Source organism: Mercenaria mercenaria, chromosome 11 (genome assembly GCF_021730395.1).
Source record: "Mercenaria mercenaria strain notata chromosome 11, MADL_Memer_1, whole genome shotgun sequence".
NCBI classification, from domain to species: Eukaryota; Metazoa; Mollusca; class Bivalvia; order Venerida; family Veneridae; genus Mercenaria; species Mercenaria mercenaria.
Window position 1 is genome coordinate 39,100,895 of NC_069371.1, and position 25,176 is coordinate 39,126,070.

The 25,176-nt window shown below is 33.2% G+C and overlaps 1 protein-coding gene across 1 annotated transcript in view; it reads right to left on the minus strand.

Moving 5' to 3' along the window:
• LOC123531756 (uncharacterized) overlaps positions 1–18,448 on the minus strand; it is a 32,409-nt gene extending 13,961 nt beyond the window's left edge. The window contains exons 1-10 of the mRNA XM_053517182.1: positions 18,339–18,448; positions 13,197–13,259; positions 12,276–12,364; positions 11,432–11,527; positions 5,438–5,542; positions 4,611–4,704; positions 3,917–4,113; positions 3,104–3,239; positions 2,272–2,497; positions 1,393–1,952 (exon numbers count right to left, since the gene is read on the minus strand). Coding sequence (XP_053373157.1) covers positions 1,393–1,952; positions 2,272–2,497; positions 3,104–3,239; positions 3,917–4,113; positions 4,611–4,704; positions 5,438–5,542; positions 11,432–11,527; positions 12,276–12,364; positions 13,197–13,259; positions 18,339–18,397 — 1,625 coding nt within the window. The 5' untranslated portion in view covers positions 18,398–18,448. The remainder of the gene's footprint in view (positions 1–1,392; positions 1,953–2,271; positions 2,498–3,103; positions 3,240–3,916; positions 4,114–4,610; positions 4,705–5,437; positions 5,543–11,431; positions 11,528–12,275; positions 12,365–13,196; positions 13,260–18,338) is intronic.
• Positions 18,449–25,176: the final 6,728 nt, after the last annotated feature.

A 25,176-nucleotide genomic window follows, 5' to 3' on the forward strand; every position in this document is an offset into this window, starting at 1 on the left:
AGTGCCAGATACCCCATTAAATATTGCCAATGCTTTCTTACACCACAACTGATTTATCAGAACTAAGAGTTAAGGTATTAGACCCGTTATAGAGTAATAGCCCCTTTTTAAAGAGTATTCAATTCCTACAATAAACCTACCTTGACTAAAGATTTTCGGGGTCGTAGGTTCAAACCCCACTGGGACCAACATTTTTTCTCCTAGTTTCCTTCTATCTAGTAAGTTTTTACTTTTTTTCTTAACTTATTATTGAATTTATTTGTACAAAAGTAATATATTTCACTTGATAAGCAATTTCTTGCTATTTATAGTGAGTTTACCTCTGAAATAGAAGGGGGCAGTAGACATTTTTAGAAATACTGAGTAGCATGCGGTAAAAGTTCTCTATTTTGCCTTTACTCTTTATATTACATATTGTGGAAGAAATGTAGGTAGGTTTCTGCCCCAAGATTATTTTTGAATGATGTGAACAAAATTTGAAACAGTCACATAGGACTCGACCAAAATTTTTCAATGTTGGAGTTAGACTTCTGTCATATCAAATCCGTTTACTTGCGGCTACCTAGTAAAATAAATGATGTTTAAAGTTTTATGTTGTGTTTTATTATTGTTTACCAATAGTTTGGAGTTTCTTTTATCAAATTGATGGTATAATGAGTTCTCTTTTGGACAGTGACCATCACTTTGCAATTTGTCTCTACATGAGTTTGGGGAAATACCATAAATGATACAAAATTTATAGAAAGGTTGTTTAATGCAACACAATGCAGAACACGGTCAGCTTTAAGAATACCTAGAAAATACCATTCTTGAAACATTTCTATTAGGGGTCCAATACATAAAGTCAAACAAACGACTACCATTAAGAAATGAAACTGTTTCCAGAACATGTTCCAAATGTCCAAATTCTGCGTCAAAAACGTTGGGTATTCATCCAATTCAGTGAAATGCAAAAATCGAAGTTTAACCATATTACATTATGTAGCAAGCTGAACTGTCGTACTAAGAATGTAATGAGTAATGACTTATAATGTTCACCGCCATTTGAATACATCTTCGGATGTCTCTAAATTGCTTTTTGTACTTTTAGCATGTGTAAATGTTGAGTTCTGCTCAGCCCTGGGCTAGAGGGCGTGGACGGTAGCATGCATTTCCACTACCGTCCATGAACAGGCTCAATCAAACCGACCCTGCAACATTTTCGTTTCTGTCATGTTGAGCGACCTGTGATGTTTCCACCTTTTCTATTTCGCCAGATAACTGTTTGGCGCTGTTACACAAAAATAGTTAATCTTATCCGTTACAGAAGGCTCTTACAATAATAAAAGCAAAAGAAATCTCAAGAAATCACCATAAAAGTAATAGATATATGTTAATAAATGATCTAATTACTTTTTACTTCTCAGAACTCCATCATCTTCAAGATCGGCAAACTGTATCGGGTATTCAAGCACGCGATTCAGAAATTTTCCGTCTTCGTGCTTTTTATTGACGAAATGATTTTGCCAGTCTAGAATTATTCTTGTTTTTGTTCCATTCGTTGACGTCTGCCACATATATCCTGTTTCTCGTATTGCACTAATCACATGCATCCCTCCGTCACCGACAGAAATATCAGAGACGTTAATTGGTTTGCCAGACAGAAAGCCCGGTTTCGTAAGAGTTATATTTGAATGATTGTCAAACAGAACCAAACGGCGTGCAATTTTAGAGTTGTTCGCGCGGTCTGCCGCTTGGAGAAGTATAGAATACATTCCGGGCTGTTTCGGTGTATATGTAGGGAAATTGACTGGATTTGTTTCATTTGTTCTATAGTTGAATACTGGATGTAAAGGTTTTAGCTCTATCAGGTCACCATGGACATTAGGCTTCAGTTCAAACACTTCCAAGTTGTAATAAGATATACCAGATAAAGTATCTGACCAACCATTCCATGTAATGTAAATCGGGCTCTAGAGCACGGAAAATAGATAGAAAAAAACATGACCTTTATAAAACTGAAGATTATAGGTTAGAATATAACACAAAACTTTCATGATATAACATGTATAATTCTTATTGCTGTGTACTTCTCTTTAACCATCGTCTTATTTCATTTGGCCTGAACATGGATAAGATATTTTTTTAATGAAAAATGTGGCTAACATTCCATACGGATTGTTTACAGGAGGTATTTGAAATACCCAGATTTCCAACCGTTCTTGAAATAATACCTTGATGGGAACCTGAAATCTCGTTGCATTATGTCGATGTTAATTTAAACATACATACCTTTGTTATATCTTCTGATATATATACCGGTTCTTCTTTTCCCGGGCCGCATTTGGCAGTAGCAGTTCGTTCAGAGCAATGGAAAGGGACAATAAAATCGAATTTAAACTCTAATATTTTTGTGCTTAATTGCCCCGTGTATTTGTCAGTCTTAAACGGACGGTGGTAATTCAAGTCATACAGGTTTCGAAAGCCACCATTCTTCGTAGAATACGTCACCTTAAAGCTTAATCAAAACATCAAAATTTTCAAAACATGCATTTTTTCTTATGCCATTCTTCAACGAAAGGACAAGTCTCTCCTACAAATTATTTTTCTAAATGTTTTGAATGTAATATAAAATCAGGATATGAAACGAGAAGAATGTATGAGTAACAAACTAAATCAAAGGGCACCTACATAAATTGAGCCGCACCATGAAAAACAAACATAGTGCATTTGCGACCAGCATGGATCCAGACCAGCTTGCGCATCCGCTTTGAAAGGCTTTGAAAGCGAACAGTATGAATCCTGACCAGACTTCGCGGATGCGCAGGTTGGTCTGTATCCATGCTGGTCGCAAATGTACTATGTTGGTTTTCTCATGGCGCGGCTCAATTATCATTCAATCAATCAATTAAAGCAACACAAGTGTCTTCTAAATGAATTCACTACGACCTTTCCTAGTAAGATTAATTGGTAATTTCTTTCTTGAATGTTAGCTGTATATGTAAACTTTAAGACTTGCATTTTACACATATTCATGACATTTATCAAAACTTTGTAATCTTTAATCAACCATGAAGCATGAAAAACATCATAATATATTCGGTTTAATTGGTAAACTACATACATATCATTGTGTTCTATGCTGATTTTGTAGTTCTTTTCGACTATCTTACAAACCGCTGTTTCTTTTTCTGGTTTGGTGTCTGACAAACCAGGGCAAGGATATGTTTTATTAAAGGCAACAAAACGGTGTGTACTTCCTGAAATAAAATCTGTAAGGTAAACAACAAAGCTGATTGGAAGATTGATTACAACATACTGAACATTGTGCATACAATTATTTTAGTTCAACAAATATATAACACTTTTCGTATGTTTACAGTCAAATTCAACGTCTACTTATTTGAACCTTCGTGACCAAATAGTTAATATAACTCAGTTCATTTGCCATTTACAACTATGAAATTGAATCTAACATTTTTATGACAGGTTAAGAGTTGTTCTTAGGAGATCCCACATACTACAATACTACGAGGGACACTTCCTCCATCATCTTCAGCTATTTAAAGCTAACAAATCACCACATGAATAAAATTGCGTCAGTGAGGCGTACTACAGACACTTAGGATCACGAGCTCCTCACTCTTCAGTCCCTGTTAACTGTTCGCCACTACCTTTTAACATTTCAAAGCGAACTTAGCATAGACGGATATCATAGACCATACAGCATGTTTAAAATGCACTTTTACCGTCAATATTCTTAAATTGTCTTAGATTATATAAATAGCAGGTATGAAATCGACACTTTCTGGAAGTCGTAACAAATCAGTGTCTAGGCTGTTCATTTACTAATATGGTGACATATTCTGGTTAGCAGTACACAGTGAGATGTGGCAGAGGGTCATGGTCCCGGCTATCTGCAAGACTGACAACATACCTTTACGTGGATGTTTCGTATGTATTACACGAACTCTGCTGTCGACGATTCCAAACCCTTCAGCAGTAACATAGTTTGGTGCCGGAGGCATGTGTGGTAAAGCTTGATATATAGATTCCATGGAAAAGTTGACATAGTTGAATAATTCTTGATTTGACCAAAATGTTTCTGTCGCAGTTCCATCGGAACAAGGCAGGCTTATGGAATGAAATAGTAATAATTATGTCATTTTAACTGCACGTGATTTCGTACATTATAGTTTAAGATTTCTTTTATTATGATTAAACGAACAAATTTCTAACATAACTCTTAACATTTTGCCAGTATTTCATCTTTTATTGAAGAGTTAGTTGTTTATGACTTATCTTTAGAAACAAAATTCGGTAATGAAAGAAAACTCTCATAGGAAGGACTTATAAGGTTTAACCTGTTTTTTAAGTCACAAACATGCATTTAAATTGTACTGTACATGTAGTCATTAAAGAAGTATAATTTATACAAAATGCAACATCCTTATCGAAGATAATTTAACTTACACTAACATTTAATTGAAAAACGGATTTTATTATTATTTTTGATTCTGGAGAGTAAAGGTGTTGAAATGAAGAGATTCTAAGCGTTTTTGAAAAACGTATTATCAGTAAGATGGTTGTTGCTCACATATTACAACACCAGTATAATGAAAGTTACTTACTTATAGTAGAATTGTTCTTTGTTATCTGTCCTTCTTATTCTGGCCAGAGTTAACTCACATGCAGATATATCAGGAGGATTGTTTGCAGCAGAAACTATTCATACATATACATTGAATATACAGATCCGCGAGGGTACTAGTTCGCATTGTACATAAGTAAAGATAATTTAAACAAACTAATCACTATCACAATATAATAACGGCAAAGCGCCGAACATTACTAACGAGCATGCACATTTCACAACAAGTCCACTAACCCATTAAAATTATTTTCGACTCTGCTTTATATACACATCCGAATTGCTACACGCTCGTACTGGGGCTTAAAGTTAAGGATAACATTGAACTGCATTGAGGTATATAATTAAATTCAGAACAGTCGTGAGATACGGAAGGGTACAAATAATATAAAATTATATATAATTTAGTACATCATCTTTTGAATACCACCGCAATGTGACGCCGAAATACCGAATTTCCGTCATGCAGAACAACGCGAAAGGCTAAAAGTCCAGCTCGAAAATATGCTTTTTAAACCAAGGCATAACATTATCCGTAAATGAAACCACATTTCATCATTTGACAAAAAATAGGATGGATAAAAAATTGAAACTGCACACTGTATTAATGGCAAAACATAAAAACGAGGCAAATGAGCAACAAGAAAACAATATAGACAAAAGAGTCTTAGCATTTATGTTACGTTTTTCGTCAAAATTGCATCCTGAAAAAATAGCTGACAAAAACGGTGGCATGTGATATAAAAATGACATAATAATATCTATTTGATAGTACAGTAACATTTCTAAAGTAAAGATGCCACTTACATCGTAGACATCCAGAACTGGACTGGTAAAATCCGGGGAAGCAGTCACATTTGTCAGGATAACTACACGTGCCAGGATAGCAGGGTCTCAGATGAGAACACTTTACTGAAACAAAAAGTGTTATTAAGACTTCTAATTTATTAATATCGCTCTGCTTTATTTGCACAAAAGCATGAGGTCACTCTGTTCATGCACATGTACACCTGATGGCTTTTCTGTGTTTGAATATTGCTGGAAATTAAAAGGCATGCAGGTTAAGCAAATATATATTTATAATTTTTCGTAGTTTGTCAAATAAAATCAAAAGCATCACTTTTGAAGCATCACTTTTGAATATTCAAGGGTTTTATTTTTTTCTAAAGATTTAGGAATAAACTTGCGATAAAGCCATGTTATATTTTGTTTCTCACATGGTGTGAACTATTCCAGATGAATTTACTTGTACCTATCACCGATCACAAATACATAATTGCATTTTATAAACAACTCAAATCATTATTTGTCCCTTAAGCAGATGCAAAAACACATTTCAACGATCATAAAACAAAATCAGACTAAATCTGGTTTTATGTTTGTCTTGTTGACAGGCCACACTTAAGAATTACTACTTCAACATTATCTTTTTGAACTAGTTTCTCTTTACCATGGCGGGACTTTCCAACAGAACATGTAGCATTACTGATTTAATATGTAAAAAAGAAAGAGGTGTCATAAATCAAGCAAAAGAAAATTTATATTTATTCATTTATAAGATCTCCACGTTTGATAAACAGAACTTTTGACCTTATGTCACTCATCCAGATAACGTAGAATAAAGCTTGGACTCGGTATATAGAAAGTAATTTTATGAATTAATCCGAACCCACCATTAGATTTATCAAAACGGCAACGTTTTTAACTACATGATACTAAAACGTTTGAGGTATTAAATAAGTCCAAAATGTCTTGAAATAAGTTTGAAATATGCGGGCCTCTTTCAACATTGGGAAACACACAGACATTTACGACTGTGAGAAGTTTCATTAAATTAACATTGTAGAAAAAAAAAACTTCTGTTTGCAAAAATGTTTTTCCCTAAGACTTCCATTATAAAAAAAACTTGTGTGAGGTTCTAATTTTCAAATCTGTGTTTCTTTTTTATTGGAAGAATATTTGAAGTATATTCTGAAGTTTTGAAAAATTGTGGTCTACTTAAAAGCTCCATTGTAGTAAAAAATGATCCGAATGGACAGGATCACCATAAATTTGTATCAATAAATACCGGCGTTGAACGACACAAAGTTAACATAATTGTTATCAACACAACAGTGATTATCTGCCATTTAATACGGTTATGGTACAAACCATATGTCGTACTTCAATCGCTCTTGAGTTAATTTCATTTTTCACTGGGTCCGTGACTTGCAAAATAATTGAGAAAAAATACGTCTTTTTTGTTCCAGTTAATAAAAATATAACAGTTGTTCTGGCAAATAGCAATTTCATTTGACTGCTGTGCACCATAGTGTCTTGCATAACATTAACGTTTGCAACATTAACAATCCCGCTCGCTGAACCCTGTATAGAAAGCGCAGATCTACGGATCTTAATGATAAGTTCTATTGCTGCCTATTCTATTCCACCCGTCATGTTGTTATACAGCTGTGTTATATTACTCTTCATGAAGATTAGATATAAGTCATTGCCTTTCAAATCAGTCGTCCGCTTAATCTGATTTATGATCTGAAGTTGGCAGTTATTTCTAAATATCAGGTTACAACTGGTACTGAATGCTTATAAGGTAGATATTTCTAAAAACGGCACTCAACCAAAAACAAACAAACCAGCCAATAGACAAACAAACAAAGCCACATTAAGAGTAAAAGCTTTTATTTGAAATTTATCGTTGCCGGTTGTGTGCTTTTTTTTTACATCGTCTTCTGCAGAAGTTAATGTAAAAAGATTTCAGAAAACTTTTTATCCTAATTTAAGCAGCTTATGTTTCAGATAATAAATAATACCAGTTAAATGCGTTAGTATAACGTAAATATCTTAAAGTGAATGCTGAAAACGTATCAGCTTAATCAGTACCATATTAAGTGATGTTGTTTGCATGTAGAGAAAAGAAATCACAATTTCAGTTTTAAAATGAGATTTATAATGATTTAGATTTTTCACGCCTTCATGATCGTCACTTTGCACAATCCGTGTATATTTTGTCATAAATGTCTTCCACCGTGTATGTCCTTTTCATAATAACCGGGTTTCTGGTCAAATGTGTATTACGTTTAAACATAAGTAAAAGAAACGAACAACAAAACTTAATTAATTGTTTAATATATCATTAACAATTTCTGGTTAAATGAGTATAAATTTAGTGTATTCTTTTTCAAAGCAACATATGTTGACTGTGCGGTGCTGGAAGTATCACACTATTTCATTAGATGGGTATTTACTGAAATAGAACTATTAACATGTACACAACAATAAGGAAAAAGGAATGGAACGGTAGAATTAACTAAAATAGTTTTTTCCTTGATAACGAATAACATCAAATAATGGGCAGGTATTGGACACATTTAAATACGCTGTTAAATTCCGGAGAAAAAACAATTTTGAAATGTTGTGAATACAATGAGTACTGCAGTAAGTAAAAAATAGCTAGTAATAACTGCGTTTAACTTTAAGCCTAGCTGCAAATATTTGCAAAAGTAATGGATGGATATTTAAATAACATCAATATTTGAACTATTCCACATGTTTTCAATGTCAATTAAACAGAGGATCCCTCATCGAGAAGTGATTGTCATAAAACAAGTAATACCTTCTAGTAGCCCCATTTATCATAGTCATAAACTTTAAAATTCTTATATACGTTAATGTATACGTAACACTTCTATTATGATCATTTGTTAAAGACCCGCCACAACCAAGTGACCTACTTATTCTCCCGACATAAACTAATCATTCTGATAATTAGACCATAATTACAATACGACGGTGTATAAATAAGGCACTTCCTGAATTAATGGGTTTTTACAACTTCCTCTGCTAGCTTATTCAGTCAATTTCTTTTAAGTATAGTTTTAAAAACATAAATGAATTACTATTTTACACTGCAGAAACAAAGTTTGATCTAAACGTAACTAAAAAACAACAAATAAACAAAAAAAAAAAAATAAAAAAAATAAACACAGTTTAACATTGTAAATGACTTCTATGATGAAAGCAAAGTTTCGTGGATATGATTGTAATTTTTTGATTGAAAACTGACTTAAAGTCATCAACTGACATACGATCACACAGAAAATCAATATAAAATGCATAATATAATATAGGGATAGGCGTTTGTTAGAAAATAACAATCACTGATGTCGCCACATATCCCGCAATATTTGAATAGTCTTTTTAGCATCAGCGTCTGAAAAAGAAATCGAAATACCTCCCTTCAACAATTCATAAACATATGTTACAGACTTGCAGAAGAAACAAAGATTTGTGTAAGAATGTATTTAACTAAACAAAATGTCAATCTATCTAGAAAAAAGATCCATTCAAAATTCAGACTTTACTTTTTTAAATTCTTAACAATGTGAAAGCAAGGTAATCAGTAGATTTGATTTTCAGACGAGCGGGAAATTAGTATACAAAATACACCAGTAATTATGATTATACCTACATACTTGTGCCATATCACAGGAAAATGTGACTGGTGTAAAAACTTTGCTTTTTCAATGTATTAAAATACATCGCCACAGAAATATACTGACCAATGTAATCATGATAACTGTATGATTTACTTTCATGACTAACTGATAATGTTGTTCTAATTAATAATACATGTCTGCATTAAGGTAGTTCTGCACGTTTGATAAGCCGGAAGTGATAGCGTAACGTTATTTATCCGGAAAACGTAGATTAAAGTCTGGATTCGGCGTAGGGAAATGTAAATCAGTTTATGAATTAATGGCAACTTGTGAGTAAATCTATTACAATGGCTTTGTTACCATCTTTCAAATATGACATAAAACATCTGACATGTTAGATAATTCAAAATAATGTCTAAAATAAGCTTGAAATATGCTGTTTACCTTAATCATAGTCAAATATCTCAAAAATAAGCACACGGACTTATACATTTTATTTCACCAAAATATAGGCCAAAGGTTTATTTACGACTGTGAGGAGTTTCATTAAAATCTACCTTGTAGAAAAAGTTCTATTCACGGAAAGGTTATGAAAGCTATGATTTTCCCATAGACTTCCATTATGAAAAATTGCGTGAGATCCAAATTTTTCAAATCAATCTAGCAAAAAATCAGGCACGCGATCCTTTCTTTTTTAGCCTCAGATACGGCGTAGAATATGTCTGTAAATAGTTAAATCAATTTTTTTTTTCATAAAACTAAAGTCAGTTGATACCATGTGATACTGTTTGTTGCTAATGATAATGGATATCATAATGAAGTCTGGAACATTTTCTACTTAGTTTCTCTCTCTGTCTGTCTGTGCATTTGTTAATTGCTTAACAAACCAAAGAGTAAAAATAACAAAGGACATTTTACTTCTAAAGTTGATAATATGACAAGGCAGTCTGAAAGAAAGCTATATCCCAAGCCACTTGTATGGATAGTGAAAGGGTTGATGGTACTGGTTGGAACCATTTAACATTCGAGTCGGGACCTTTACTTTCAGCTGGCTTGGGCGAATTTTGAATTCTGCGAATTGTCTTCAAGGGGTTTAGGAGATACAGAGAAGAAATAAAATGGAAGGCTCAAACCTTTGACCTTGACCTTGAGCGAACATGGCTGACTCATGAGTTCTGCACATTGTCTTTATTAGGTGATCAGTTGACCAAAGTTTCATGAAAATCTTTCAAGGGCTTTAGGAGATACAGAGCGGACACAAAATGGAAGGCTCAAAATTTGACCTCGAGTTGTGACCTTGACCTTGAGCCGCCTTGGCTAACTTATCAATTTTGCACATTGTCTTAAGGAGGTGATTATTTTACCCAAGTTTCATGATTATCCTTTAAGGAAGTTAGGAAATACAGAGCGGAAACAAAATGGAAGGCTCAAACCTTTCACCTCGAATTGTGACCTCGACTTTGAGCCAACATGGCTTGGGCGAATTTTGAATTCTGCGAATTGTCTTCAAGGGGTTTAGGAGATACAGAGAAGAAATAAAATGGAAGGCTCAAACCTTTGATCTCGACCTTGAGTGAACATGGCTGACTCATGAGTTCTGCACATTGTCTTTATTAGGTGATCAGTTGACCAAAGTTTCATGAAAATCTTTCAAGGGCTTTAGGAGATACAGAGCGGACACAAAATGGAAGGCTCAAAATTTGACCTCGAGTTGTGACCTTGACCTTGAGCCGCCTTGGCTAACTTATCAATTTTGCACATTGTCTTAAGGAGGTGATTATTTTACCCAAGTTTCATGATTATCCTTTAAGGAAGTTAGGAAATACAGAGCGGAAACAAAATGGAAGGCTCAAACCTTTCACCTTGAATTGTGACCTCGACTTTGAGCCAACATGGTAGGCTCATTGGTTTTGAACATCGTCTTGATAAGGTGATTATTTGCCTTAAGTTTCAAGGCTTATCAGTCAAGTGGTTTAGGAGATACAGAGCGGACGCAAAATGGAAGGCTCAAATATTTGACATTGAGTTGCGACCTTGACTTTGAGCCGACATAACTGACTCATAGGTTCTGCACATCGTCATGATGGGGTGATCATTTGACCTAAGTTTCATGAAAATCCTTCAAGGGTTTAGAAGATACATAGCGTACACGAAATGTTACGGAAGGACGGAAGACAGAAGGACGGAAAGACGGAAGGAGACCATTCCTATAACCTCGATCACTCGTAACAGGGGATTAAAAAAACATACATGATAGCAAACACGACACAGTTATTCTAATGATAAATACAATTTTATGAAACGACAAATTGTTCTTTCTGTGCTTTTTTAAATAAAATTGATAAATGATGACGCAATGTTCACTTACATGTCGTGCAGTACTTCCCATCATGGGATGGCGGACATTTGCATGTGTCTGGCAGAATACAGGTGCCTCCATTAGAACATGGTGTATGACATATTGCTGAAATTTAAGTTTGATTTATTTTAAGTTGCAGCTTATTTTCTGATTTCTGCATGACTTGAGGTGAAACGTACATTTAGCGACGACTCTAACTAGGCGCATACTCTCTGTGTTATAAGAAATAGCAGAGTTATTCGTCTAAATGTAGAATTTATTAAAACTTTATTACATGATTTTAAAGAGACTATCTGCTCTGTTTATAGCGAAATGACCGAGCAAAAGAATTAGTACATCGATGGCAAATTAACTTGAATAAAATCTATACGAATCATGCCTAAATTGGACAAATGTTCTGTCGTCTTTATGGCAAGAAAAATCAAACCTGACCGTATGATATAATCAAAATATTATGAAAAGATTAACTGACATACTGCGTTAACGTTGGCCTCAATTTCATTAATGAAAGAAACTAGTATAATTCATATTTAGAAACTAACTTTGAATACAGAAAATCCTCAGCAACTACATTTAACAGCAATTAATGTTTGCAGAGCTACAAAAAACAATTTAATACGATGTTAACAGTTATTTGTAATAGTTAAAGCAACTTGCAAAGTTGTTAAGAGGAAGTACATACTCAGCTGTACATATACTTAGTACGCACTATTTTCAACTTAACACAGTACTGTTTATCGCGTGACTGTAAAGTAATTTTCCATATTTTCAAATATGAACCTGGCATGAAAGATATCTTTAAAAAACGAATAAGAGCAATGCCCACATCACTTCAAAAGTAAAATCAGCATACGTTCATTGCAACCAGAACCTCTCCAACCATTGCAGCAAACTGGTGGATAACAGGTGTATGAGTAGCGGTATCTGCATCTTCCCCAACCCCTGCAATGGAAGTATGTATCTATTCAGTAAACAGCGTCCTATTCAAAGTTCTGTTTGATTTAGCACTAACAATAAGCATAATGTTTTAACGTTTTGATTTGTAGATATGGAGTTTAATTAAGGTAGTTCTGCACGTTTGATAAACCGGAAGTGATGGCGTAACGTCATTTATCCGGAAAACGTAGAATAAAGCCTACGGACATGAAAATCAATTTATGAATCAATAGCAACCTGTAAGTAAATTTATTACAATATCTGAGACGTTAAATGTACATTAAAACTAGCTTAAAATATGCGGTTCACTTAAATCATGGTCAAATTTCTCAAATAAACACACGGTTATGCATTTTATTTATCCACATGGTAGGCAATATGTTTCTTTACGACTGTGAGAAGTTTCAGCAAAATCTACATTGTTGAAAAATTCTATTCGTAAAAATGTTACGAAAGTTGTGATTTTCCCATAGACTCCCAATATGAAAAACTGTGTGAGGTCCAGTGTAGCAATCCATCAAGCACAAGACCATATCATTTTATTTGCTAAATTTTACAGAAGCATATTCTGAAGTTTTGAAAAATCAGAGTTTAAACGAAAAAACATTCATTTGTAAAAAATCAATCCGAACGTGCAGAACTACCTTACATTTTTAGATGTGTGTGTTCTCATATAGCTCAATATGATAAATTCACTGCACTCTTTATGAACTAAATTTTTGTATAAACATTTATGTGACTAGTATAAACAAATAAACGAAACTAAAATTAACACAAGAAATAAGTGCAATACGGTTTATGATCACAGAACAAATTAACTGTGCGAAAACATTCTTACAAAAATCCACATTTCCTGTGTCCGTATCTATAGCATGTCTTTGGATAATTGCAGTAGTGTGAACTGAAAAAAAAAGATTTGCAATTATAATACGTTTTAAAATAAAATCCTTTGCATTAGTGCGTTGTGAAATTAAATCCCCTTGTATATTATCTATCTATCTACCTACCTGTCTACCTACCTATCTAACAGATATAAGATAAAAAGTACATTTTCATATATACATTATGGTCCAGGTGGTACAAACTGAATCGTTCCACGAGGGAATTTTCACCAAGGTTTTCGACCAAGATGATTTTTCTTTGTGGAAACCTCGTGTTTACATCTCGATCATGTCATTCCCTCTTTGAACCCCAGAAAAAAGTTACGAAATATCATCATTATCATTTGATTGTCGGCCTCTTTGTGTATACTTCAAGGGAACATGTGTACAGACCAAAGGAAACAGCTTTTCAGTTGTATACAGTGTCACGATATATATAAAATCTCTCAGGTTTACATTCGACGTATAGAACATTATCGTTCAGATGCAGCTAAATGCCACTTATTCGGCTAATGGTTCGTGGCCTACTGATCAAGGTTGTACTCTTTGAATCACTTACCCATTACCTCAAAAGATCGGTGGTTCAATTATACCAGACTCTGTCTGATATAATGCAAACAGAATCACTTGCTATAGCCATCAAACATTGACAGCTGTAAATAGCTGCAGGACCAAAGCTATGTTGGTCAGACTAACAAACCCAAACAAAATCAGTAAAACATCTATTTTCAAGTTTTTTTCTTTTTCGAAAATGTATTATTAAATTAGTATGTATTTTTTACAAGGAAAGAAATAAATAAACATTTTCTTACTTGACATGTGTTCTAAAATGAGTAATATTTTGTTTTAAAGGCATAAAAATATATTGCGCATGATAAGTATTGTCATTTTGCTTAAGTAGCAGTTGGTAGTTTCCAAACTAAGATGCTTATTGGCTAGAGCCTGGGTCAAAATCTTAAAATAAGGGCAAGTTTGAAATTATTATACAAAAGTACCATTGCCAAATATAAAAGTGCCGGATGTCACTATTGCGTTTTTCTACGTAATGCATTTTTTTTTTAAAAATATTATTTCGTTATTACGAAATTCTTAAAATTTCGTCAAAATGAAAAACGTTACGAAAATCTCCTAAACGAGCTAAAGAGACATTCAAGGCGTTTATATATTTTTTTATTTCTTTGAAACGAAGGCAGAAGTCATAATCACATAAACGATATTATAATTCGTAAAACATCTTTATGAAATGTATTTTGGTTTCGAAGTGTATATAAACAGGATATCTGTTTTTCGTTTTTGCGAAATAACAAAACTGGCATTATTTAGGGGATAAGAAATATTTCTTTCGATTGCTTTTTTTCTTATTTGTATTTTTCATTTGATTAAACCTCAATATTTATACGATCATATATTTATCGGACAGAATAAGTATCATTCAGATATAGTGCAAGTACGTTAACACATTGAACAAGTATATTGAATACAATATATGACAATAGTTTACATACCATGCCGAAATAAAATACAGCCACTAAACTAAAGACACTAGCACACTATCTGCGTTGTTCATTTTATCTTAAAATACAACATGTTATTTGTAAACGTTTTTTTCTTGTTTTAATATATAGAGATATTTCTGACAAAACAAATATTTGTATTACCAATTCTTATTACGCAGTCTGAAAACGAAATGAAAGGAAAGTGCAATAAAACATATTAAGTGTGTACTTAAGTTTAAAATCAAGCCCCGTAAGATAGTATGAAAACTACAATATATGTATAAATTCTGTAGCATTCATGTCGATAAGAGCAAAAATCTTCCTTATATATCTAGATAAGGATTTTTAAAAATGATTTATATGCATCATGCTATTTACGATGAATTATGAACCGTAATGAAATAATGCACGGAGGGGCATCTGGGGTCTTCCTCCACCATTAAAGCTGGAAAGCCGCCATATGACCTATCATGACGTAAAATCCAACCCCCCAACCCCCCCCCCCCCCCCCCCCCCCAAAAAAAAATTATGAACCAGTTTTGAACAGGTAAACAAACATAAAATGTAAACACTTAAGGAAAGCTTAAAATGCCCCTAAAGTACGGTGCCCCTAAAGTGACATGTTACGCACTTTGTTTCCACTTAGGTAATGTGAGACTTTTTTTTTATTTCGTTTAAACGAAATCATTTCGTTTTAACGAAATAACTATTTCGTTTAAACGAAATCATTTCGTTTATATAATGATAATATAATGTTTTCGTTTAAACGAAATAACTAATTCGTTTAAACGAAATAACTAATTCGTTTAAACGAAATGATTTCGTTTATACGAAATGTTATTTCGTTTAAACGAATTAGTTATTTCGTTTTTACGAAATCATTATATTATCATTATATAAACGAAATGATTTCGTTTAAACGAATTAGTTATTTCGTTAAAACGAAAGCGTTTTTTCTACGTAAATGATTTCGTTTAAACGAAATAAAAAAAGTCTCACATTACCTAAGTGGAAAAAAAGTGTGTAACATGTCACTTTAGGGGCACCGTAGATACCTGTAACAATTGCACATTTTATGTTTTCTCATGAAAAGAATAATTCAAAGCGAGTCTGATATTAATTTACTTGATGGAATTGTATGCTTCAAAAGAATCATCTTATAGATCTATACTAGACTTATAGACTATCATAGATCTATTATTTACTGTCACAACGACAATGTTTAGGTGACGTCTGGCGGTCGCGAAATGTCACTGCATAAATGGACTCTGCGTTATAATGTTGTCAGTCAAATCGTTTTGAAACAGGTGCAAGGAAAGTGATGGATGTTTTCAGTATTTCGCAACCTAGCACGAACATATCGCAATCAAACAGGGTTTTTTTTGCCAGTATCTATATTTTGCCTGGATGCGTTCCCTGCTTCCAAACGTTCTCTCTCTCTCTCCCTCTCTCTCCCCATCCCCCCCCCCTCTCTCTCTCCCCCCCCTCTCTCTCTCTCTCTCTCTCTCTCTCCCCCCCCCCCCTCTCTCTCTCTACTTGACCATGAAAAGACTCGGCACAAGATGGAAGTCTATAAATCAAATAAATAAAATGACTTCACATGCCTTTCCAACAGTATTTAATTACAAAAATACAAACTAGTTTCGCCTATCGGCTCATCAGTGTACATACAATGTAACGTGACGTTACCATGGTAATCACTATAATATTACTCTTTCTATAAGTTTGACAGTGAAATAAATTTTACATTGGTATGTTTTATATAAATACAAAAAGGATAACTATGGTACAGTTTGTAAAACTCAGTCATGCTCGCATGCTTCTTACAATACTTTTACATATCGATCTACATCTATACTTCAATATGCAATACCTGCAAATTATGTATGAACAATAATTAGGCTTAAAAATATGCATTTTATGAAGTTATGATAAATTAAAATAGGACATTGAAATCCCAAATAATCTATAAAAAAATAAAAAAAGAGTATGCAAACATTTAAATAAGACAGCAAAAAAACTGCAGTGCCTGTGTATAATGCAAATGGAAACAAAGTAACTACCGCTTAAATAAACAGCAATCTCTTGACGCTTGTACTTATCAAGTGTCTAGCTTTATGAAAAAGAAACATTATAATATATTCTGGATTTAAGGGTATAAAATGACACAGTTTAAGTGTTTGTTAATGCTTTAATGTGTCTTCGATATTTATTTCGTTGTTTCTAACACCGTGAGAAAGTAATATATTTAAAAGTTCGCAAATGAATGTAAGGTTGTTGTCAAAACAATTGCAAGATCTTAAGATTTTAAGTGCGTTAGTTTGTGTAAGGACTTTATGCGTCACTTCTACCTATAACAGACTACTCCAAATCTAAAAATAAGTTTTTTTTTGCATGCAATACAAAGTGAATTAACGATCAGAGTGACGTCACGCCAGACTAAAAAAGAAACGCGTAGTTAGTTTGAATATGTAACTATCAACGTCTTTATAAATACCCTTCTTACTTTCAAATAGTTTTCTTTTAAAAGAAAACATGATTAGAATATGTTTGAAAAAAAGAAAGATTTATTGCAACAGGTAAGTTTGACAATCCTCAATCAAACCAGTGGCTAAAATGATATACATGCCGGAATTATTTGAATTGTCTTTCATCTATTTATATCATTTTGGTATAAGTATTTGTTTGTTTTGTGATTAACGCAATGCTGTCAACAGTATCAGTTATTAAATGGCGGGCAGTTCCTAGATTCTACACCAATACAATCCTAATCTCCGCAAGTAAAGTCAACTTCCTCACATGAATCAGAGGTGGAGGACGATTGATTTCATACACGATGTCTTGTATCAAATCGTCACGGAGAATATAGGCCTCGCCCGAGAGTCACACGACCCCTCGATCCGTAGATATGCGCTTTCCATATTGAGCTGGCTTTTTTTGGTATGAGTAAATTATACCCCGACCCCCTTATCAATTTCCAATAAAGATATGCATTGAGTAGAACAACGCGCCATTTGACGAAGTTCCTGCTTCTTTGGCAATCACTTATGAAAAGTGACATGATAGTGCACTTCAGTCACAATGTATATGATATTTACAAAAACATTGATCTAAATACTTTATTGTTTCCAAAAATTTCTTTTTTCAATATATCTTACAATCGAGTAAATTTCTATTCAGTATATTGTTATAATAACCGAATTTACATGTAAAAAAACAAAATATATTAGCCAAATTTCTTTAGTACGGCAAAAAAGTGTCCAACATTACGAACCACATTTACTATAACTCGGTAATATTAACTTGATTTTAGTGATCGACGTCTGCAATGAAACCTCAGTACATTTGATATAAAAATACAAGGTTTCCCTGAAGGAATTGCTAATTTAGAGTTACGTTCTTTTTAAAAATAACAATTAAAAATTTTGACATTTCTTACGGTATTATGTTTTTCTTATTCTTATTTCTTATTTGTTATGAATTTCTGTGTATCCCTTTTCAACAACAGTCCTTGAAATAATATTATAAGAGTGAAGAAAATTAAACATAGGTTTTATAAATGAAATAATTATACAAAAATCTGTATAGTATGAAGTCACCTACCATGTAACTGCAGCCACAAACGATGCCGCTATCAAAATATAAATGCTATGTCTAATCATACCGAACTTATAACCGCTAGACACCGATACCAGTGGAGAAATAACACTTTGTGATTGTGTCATTTAAATATCACCCGGATGTCTTTAAAGTATGGGGTATCCATAAAGTTCTAACTTTAACACGTCAAGTGGTAATAACTACTACTACAATCTGAGAGGAAGCGATTCATACCCTTTTGCTTTTTGTAGAATACAGATTATTATGTTGTTGTGACATTGGCTTGATCTGGGATTGTTGTATAAGACTCAGATGGATTTTGCAAGACCTAGATTACACAAGGCGCACATGCCCAAATCAAGATACTGTTAAGAATACCCTTTTATATATATCAAAGTAATATATTTGTTAAGATATTAGCTAAACATTGCTACGAACTCTTCCCCTTCTCCCAAGTACAAGTCAGAAGCCTGGTAGACTATCATGTTGTTAAAACTGAGAGCTAGTAAAAAATTCGGTATCAAAATATACAACAATGAACTATTTATTTATCAGATTATGAATAGAAATGGAAGTAGTCTAAACGATGTCATATTTCCACCATGCCCTAAACGGATTTTGTTTCTGTTGGTTGATATATTCTTTTTAAAAGAACAGGTCCTATTTGTACAAAATATTTGACCAAATTTCGTACCCAGAAATACTCCAGTTGCAATTCTAATCATCCATTAAATACATTAGATTAATTCAAATTGACAAAGTGTCGCATATTTTTGAAGTTTTATGTATCCGAATAGTCAAAGGCGACTGTAGGAATAGCAAGGCACTCTTCCGGTTAATGCGCGTATCTCATGTATCGATGTGACATGTTTAATATCTGGAATGTTCCTCCTACGGGGTCAATATTTTTATTGGCCTTTGTGCATTAACATGTGTTGTTTGACTGTAGAAAAAGCTAATCTTTACCATGATGCGGATAGTTAGGCGATGTTTATCATTACAGATCTGGTGCAGTCGTTCTGTTTAAGTCACAAAATCATCATCAACGCACGCACAAAGTGAATATTATTTATAATATACAGCATAAAGGGTTAAGGTTAGGATTACCATGACCACAAAATATAAATAATATATCACAGGCGAACTAGACCCGCTTTTAGTCGCCAAAACGGGGTCCTACTTTCATTCGCTTTGTAGACTACCAAACTGAAAAGTAAAGCTTAACCATGTATTTCCGCCCGTTGCTGATGAGTGGAGATTTTATGCACCCATACAGCTCGGTATTACTGCAAAATCAAAATCAAACTAAACCGTTTATATCTAAGCAATTATGTGTTGGGTTTTGGTTGGTCATCTGAAAATGCAAATGAATTTACTCTTGTGTTCGTTGTCATAACAATGTATCAAACGTAGCAATATATAACTTTAAAAGACAAAGTCATTGCCTAATTGCAAAATACACTACTATTACTTTAACGTTACTCAACAACACATCTTTCTCTAGAAAAAAAAACCCTGCATCATGTAGGAACAATTCTTTGTGCATTTATTAGTGTGTGTTAACTTTTTTGTATTACACTTTTAAATTACCATATTTTTGGAAGCAAAGAGCTATGAATTCTATTCATATCTGAACTTTTTGAGTAACCCCTACAAAATCTACTTCCATTGGTTTATCTGTTCAATTTCAACATAGCCATGTATTTCTGCCACGTGTGGTCATGTTAGTGTTTCAACCAACTTAAGAAACAAAAAAATCTTCCTGCTTAAGAACTAAATAATAAAATTAAACTCTGAATAATTTATTAATACTTGTTTCGAAGCAGACAAACATGTGCCGTCTATTATTTTGATTTATTTACCTGCCATAATTTTTTATTGCATGTTAGTAACGGTTGATTACTTGTACCCTATTTCTTCCGCAATTGCAAATCAATATATCATGTATATTGTATGCTATTATAATAGCTTCGGGATCATAGCGTTGTCTATTTTGTTTCTATGTATTTTAGCTAGAAACTATGAATTCATGCTTCATTTCGTAATACTTATATTTCATATAATATGCCATGATATTGTAATGATATTATAATAATAAAGTCACGGCCTTATCCCAGTCAATCAGCATTTGCTATTTATTGTCACTAGTAAGAAGCGACAGGCAACTCTTACTGATATATGGTTTACTTCCCATCGAGGAATAAACAACATGCCTTAAAAAGTGAGGGTGAGTCTGTCGCTTCATATATTCGTGCCATACGGATTATATAAGTAAAACCCTCAAATGATAAAGTTGCATCAAATGCCCGTTTATTGCTACGTGTGATACATGTATATGTGATTATATAAAACACGTATACAAATTTTAACGTTGATATTTTATCTTGACAATAGAAGCCACTGCAATGTTATCCATTTTATAGAAAAAACGTTTTTGATAATGCTGAATTCCATTGTACTGAACTGGTGGGGCAAAATGAATCGCTCTCTCGCTCTCCTTAAATCTTATTCGTTATCACATATTTGCATTGTATAAAGTACTAAACCTAGGTGGCTAATTTATGCCATTTCGTTATTTTGCTCTGTCGCAACGACACAACGACAAACGTCGCTATGGCGCCCCGCCGAACGTCGCCCCCGCTAAACATCGCTCCGGCAAACATCGCCCTGACAAATGTCTCCCCACCGAACGTCGCCTGACGTCGAACGACGTTTGTCGTTGTGTCGCTGTGACAGAACGAAATAGCGAAATGGCACAAATCAGTCACCATACTAAACTGTAAGAAAAATAGTCGCAAAATAGTTGCAAGGTTCTTGATGCATTTGTATTCTTTTTCTTTATTCATAGTAACCTTTTAGGCCTAACAAAATTGTTTGTTTCCGGTATCCCGACCTACCCTGAATTTTTTGCCCGACCCTAAATGTTTCTAATGTCTTGGAGACTTTTTTAACAAAAGGTTGCAAAACTGCACCTTTAATACGTTAAGGTATTGGACCCCTAATAATAATGTTTAAAAAATGGCATTACTTGGTATAATCTTAAAGCTGATCGTGTTACGCACTGTGTTGCAATTTTTAAACAACTTTTACCGTGCCGTTTTTTTTTTTTTTTATAAATTTTGTATAATTTATGGTAGTTCCTCAAGCTCAAGTAGAGACATATTTCAAAGTAATGGCCACTATCCAAAACGTTTGCAGAGAATTTATTATACCATTAATTTTGATAGAAGAAACATCAAACTATTGGTAAACAATTATAAAGTACAAAATAAAACTGTAAATATCATTTCTTCTAGGGTGCCTCAAGTAAACGGATTTAATGAGACAGAATTCTAAATTAAAATCGAATTCTGCTGATCTGTTTTGAATTTTGCTCACTTCATTCAAAAATAATTTTCGAGCAGAAGTAAAACCTACCTACATTTCTTCCACAATATGTAATCTAAAGAACGAAGGCAAAATAGATAACTTTTACATCATGTAACTCAGTATCTACCACTTCTGTTTCAGTGGTAAATTCACTTTGGACAGCAAGAAATCGCATATCAAATGAAATTTTTCCACTTTTGTACAGTTAATCAATAATAAGTCTTGAAAGGTGTACAAACTTACTAGAAAAAAAGGGAAATAAGGTGAAAAATTTGGCCCAAGTGGGGCTTGAACGCCCCCTGAAAATTGCAGTCAAAGTAGGTTTATGGTAGGAATTAAATACTCTTTAAGAGGAGGAACTAATTACGGGTCTTATACCTTAAACCTGGTCAGTGATGTTAGAGTCAGTTTAATGATGCTCTAAAAGCATATCCCCTTATTTGTATTCAGTTTTTTTTGAGGCAGCCACAAAAATAATTTCCGAACAGTCTCACTTAATAAAAAAAATTTAAAAACAAAAAATATCGACCTACCCTAATTTTTTAAGCATGTTACCGGAAACAAACAATTCTTTTTTAGGCCTTAGCAAAAATGTAACAGAATCACCAACTTGTCAGTTAATACTTCGTTTAGGCTATTGCAAAAATGATTTAGTGGCTGCAAGATCTTTCAAATAATTAAAAATTGTAATACAGGTAGAACAAGAAAGTTATGACAGTTTCAAAACTTGATCAAAATGCTGCATTTTGGTTTCCATGGCAACACTAAATAAAATTTCCGATTATTTTACAATATATATTTAAATGTGTTTTCCTTATCCCGAAAAAAGAAACTACTTACCAGAAAGAAAACACGTACCATGTTTTACGTATACAATTTAGATTTAAGATACTATTATATAATAGAAATTTATCTATCTAAAAGGATATTTGCCATATAAATTATTCAGCAGTGTGTAAATAACGTGTCTAGCCATGCTCTTAAATTTCAGCTGCCATATCTTGTCCTATGGCGGTCCGAATTTAAACATATTTCAGCGTCATGAATGGCTGATAATATCTTTCATGTAAAATCAACTCAACTTATGGTTAGGTATTCCCTCCCTTTTCTACGTCTGATAAGCGGGAACCTAAAGTATATTTCCTGCTTCAGTTTAAAGGTAAATACCAAATTAAATATTTTAGCCAGTGCGGTTGTCTTGAGTTTAGAAGTAAAAGGGTCAAGTTTGCTTTTATTGAATGAACCTTCCACTGGTATTATCAAAACTGTTCCCATGTTAAATGAAAAATACTTTCAATATCATTCTCTGTAAATTTAAATTGCATTACATAAAATTACATTACATTGTATTGCATTGTTATATACCATGCATTCTTTGAGAAACAGGAAATAAGACCGATAATATTGCGTTTTGACAGGTATGCTATTAGGAAGTCTGGTAGGGAGCTGGTGAAGGTTCAAGTGTTTTACTAGAAGTATGTCAATGCCTGAAGTAATATTAATTCATTTATTAAGTCGATCACTATAGTTGTAATGAAATATACCAGTTCGCTGCATAAGTGGATGACGAATATTAAAGACATAAAACTAATACTGAGTAAGGATACAACATGTAAGGCCTATTGTGGTTGAAACATACTTGTATTGACACTCTAAGGATATTACTCAAATACGATAAATGTATTTTATTTCCAATAGATTTTGATATCATTTCAGTTAGTTACCAGTAAATCCTATCCAAGTTGCGTTTTGAACATAACTGATTGTTAGACTTAAACATAAATCACCCTTGCTCAGTACTACTGATGATAATAATTATTATTATTATACCAGATTCATATAGCGCCCTTTTCAGGATAAACACCTTCAAAGGCGCTTTACATATAGCAAACGCAGCCACACAGCGTGCGAAAGTCAGCCTATACTAGTACAGAAACAGAGCGATCTGACTAGAAGGACAGAGTGAGATAAAGCCCCCAGAACAGATAGATAGAAATCGCTTTTTTTAGATACAGGCCTGTCCGGCTAACTTTGCCGATATTGCTCAATATTGTAATTGTATGTGGTTCTCACTTTGTTTAGGGTAAACATTTAGTTTTGAGTGCATTGAGCCGTATGAGAAACAGTTATATATTTCGTAGGCATTGTATAATAACTTTTATAATGTAAAATTTCTTTTTTTTCCGTAATCTTGCCCCGATAACTGAACATAGTCGGCAGGATTAAGCCACCGAGGCTCCAAATTTCTAAACTTATAATAGTGTTTGGTTTTCACATTGCCTGATGTAAAATTTCAATTTTGGGTGCGTTGAGACGTATTAGGATGAGTTCTGTTAAGAATAATGTATACTTGAAAGGCAATTGATATTGACATTTGCTTTGTAAATTTCAATTTTTGTCCAAATTAAGAGCCAAAGATACTTCTTATAAATGATTCAACAGCAAACCCTAATTTGCTGTCTATCATATTTACAAAGATATATTTTCATTGCAATCGAGCGACAAAACATTCATTTGCCATGGCTCGATATTTCTTAGGCTTGTAATAGATCACAGGCCTCCAGATCGTACGACAACAACAACAAAAAAAAAAAGAAGAAGAAAAAATAGGTATGAGAAAAATAATGCTATATTTCTTAAAGACGCTCGCTACAGTTTCGTATTTTTTTTCTCAATAATAGATTTTGATGAAATGTTTTGTATTAAAAGATCATGTTATGATGTATTGAAAAATGAAATAAAAATACTAGGTCACCAGCTTTGTTTCAATTTAATTTGCCCCTAGATATTGTGCTATTTTAAACATTTTTCAAAATTTCTGTAATCCTAAATATATTTCAGTAAAGTACAATAATCAGCATAGATTGATTATCTAAGCATTTTTATAATGGAAAACAATATATCTATTTGAAACATGCTCAGAGAAATCAAAAGAACATGATTTTGTAAAGAAAGGAATACTTGTTAAGCAGACCCAAGGGCTACTTTTGCATATTTTTGTCAGTTTTAAGTTCGTACTTCTGCTATTTTATCTAGTTTCACATAAGATCTTTTAATACAGAACATTTCATCAAAATCTATTATTTTAGAAGCAGACTTAGTTGACTGTTGTTGAGAAGAACATATTGAAGACAAAAGATACACTTGGTTGAAAAAAAATCCTGATAAACAGGCCAGACTTGACTTTTTCTTAATTTCTAGTTCCTTGTTCACAGACATAGACAATTCATCTATTATTCCAGGTTATAGGACAGATCATTCTATGATTACCTTAACCACAGAAATAGGTAAATTCCAAAAAGGCAAGTCATACTGGAAATTTAATAATTCTTCGTAAAAGACACGGCATATGTAAATCAAATTAAACAATTGATTAAGCAAGTTAAAATTCAAAAATTGCCTCAGAAATATCAGGATATTAATTTACCACCGGAAAATATTGAAAATAAAGATATACGTTCAGATATAAGTG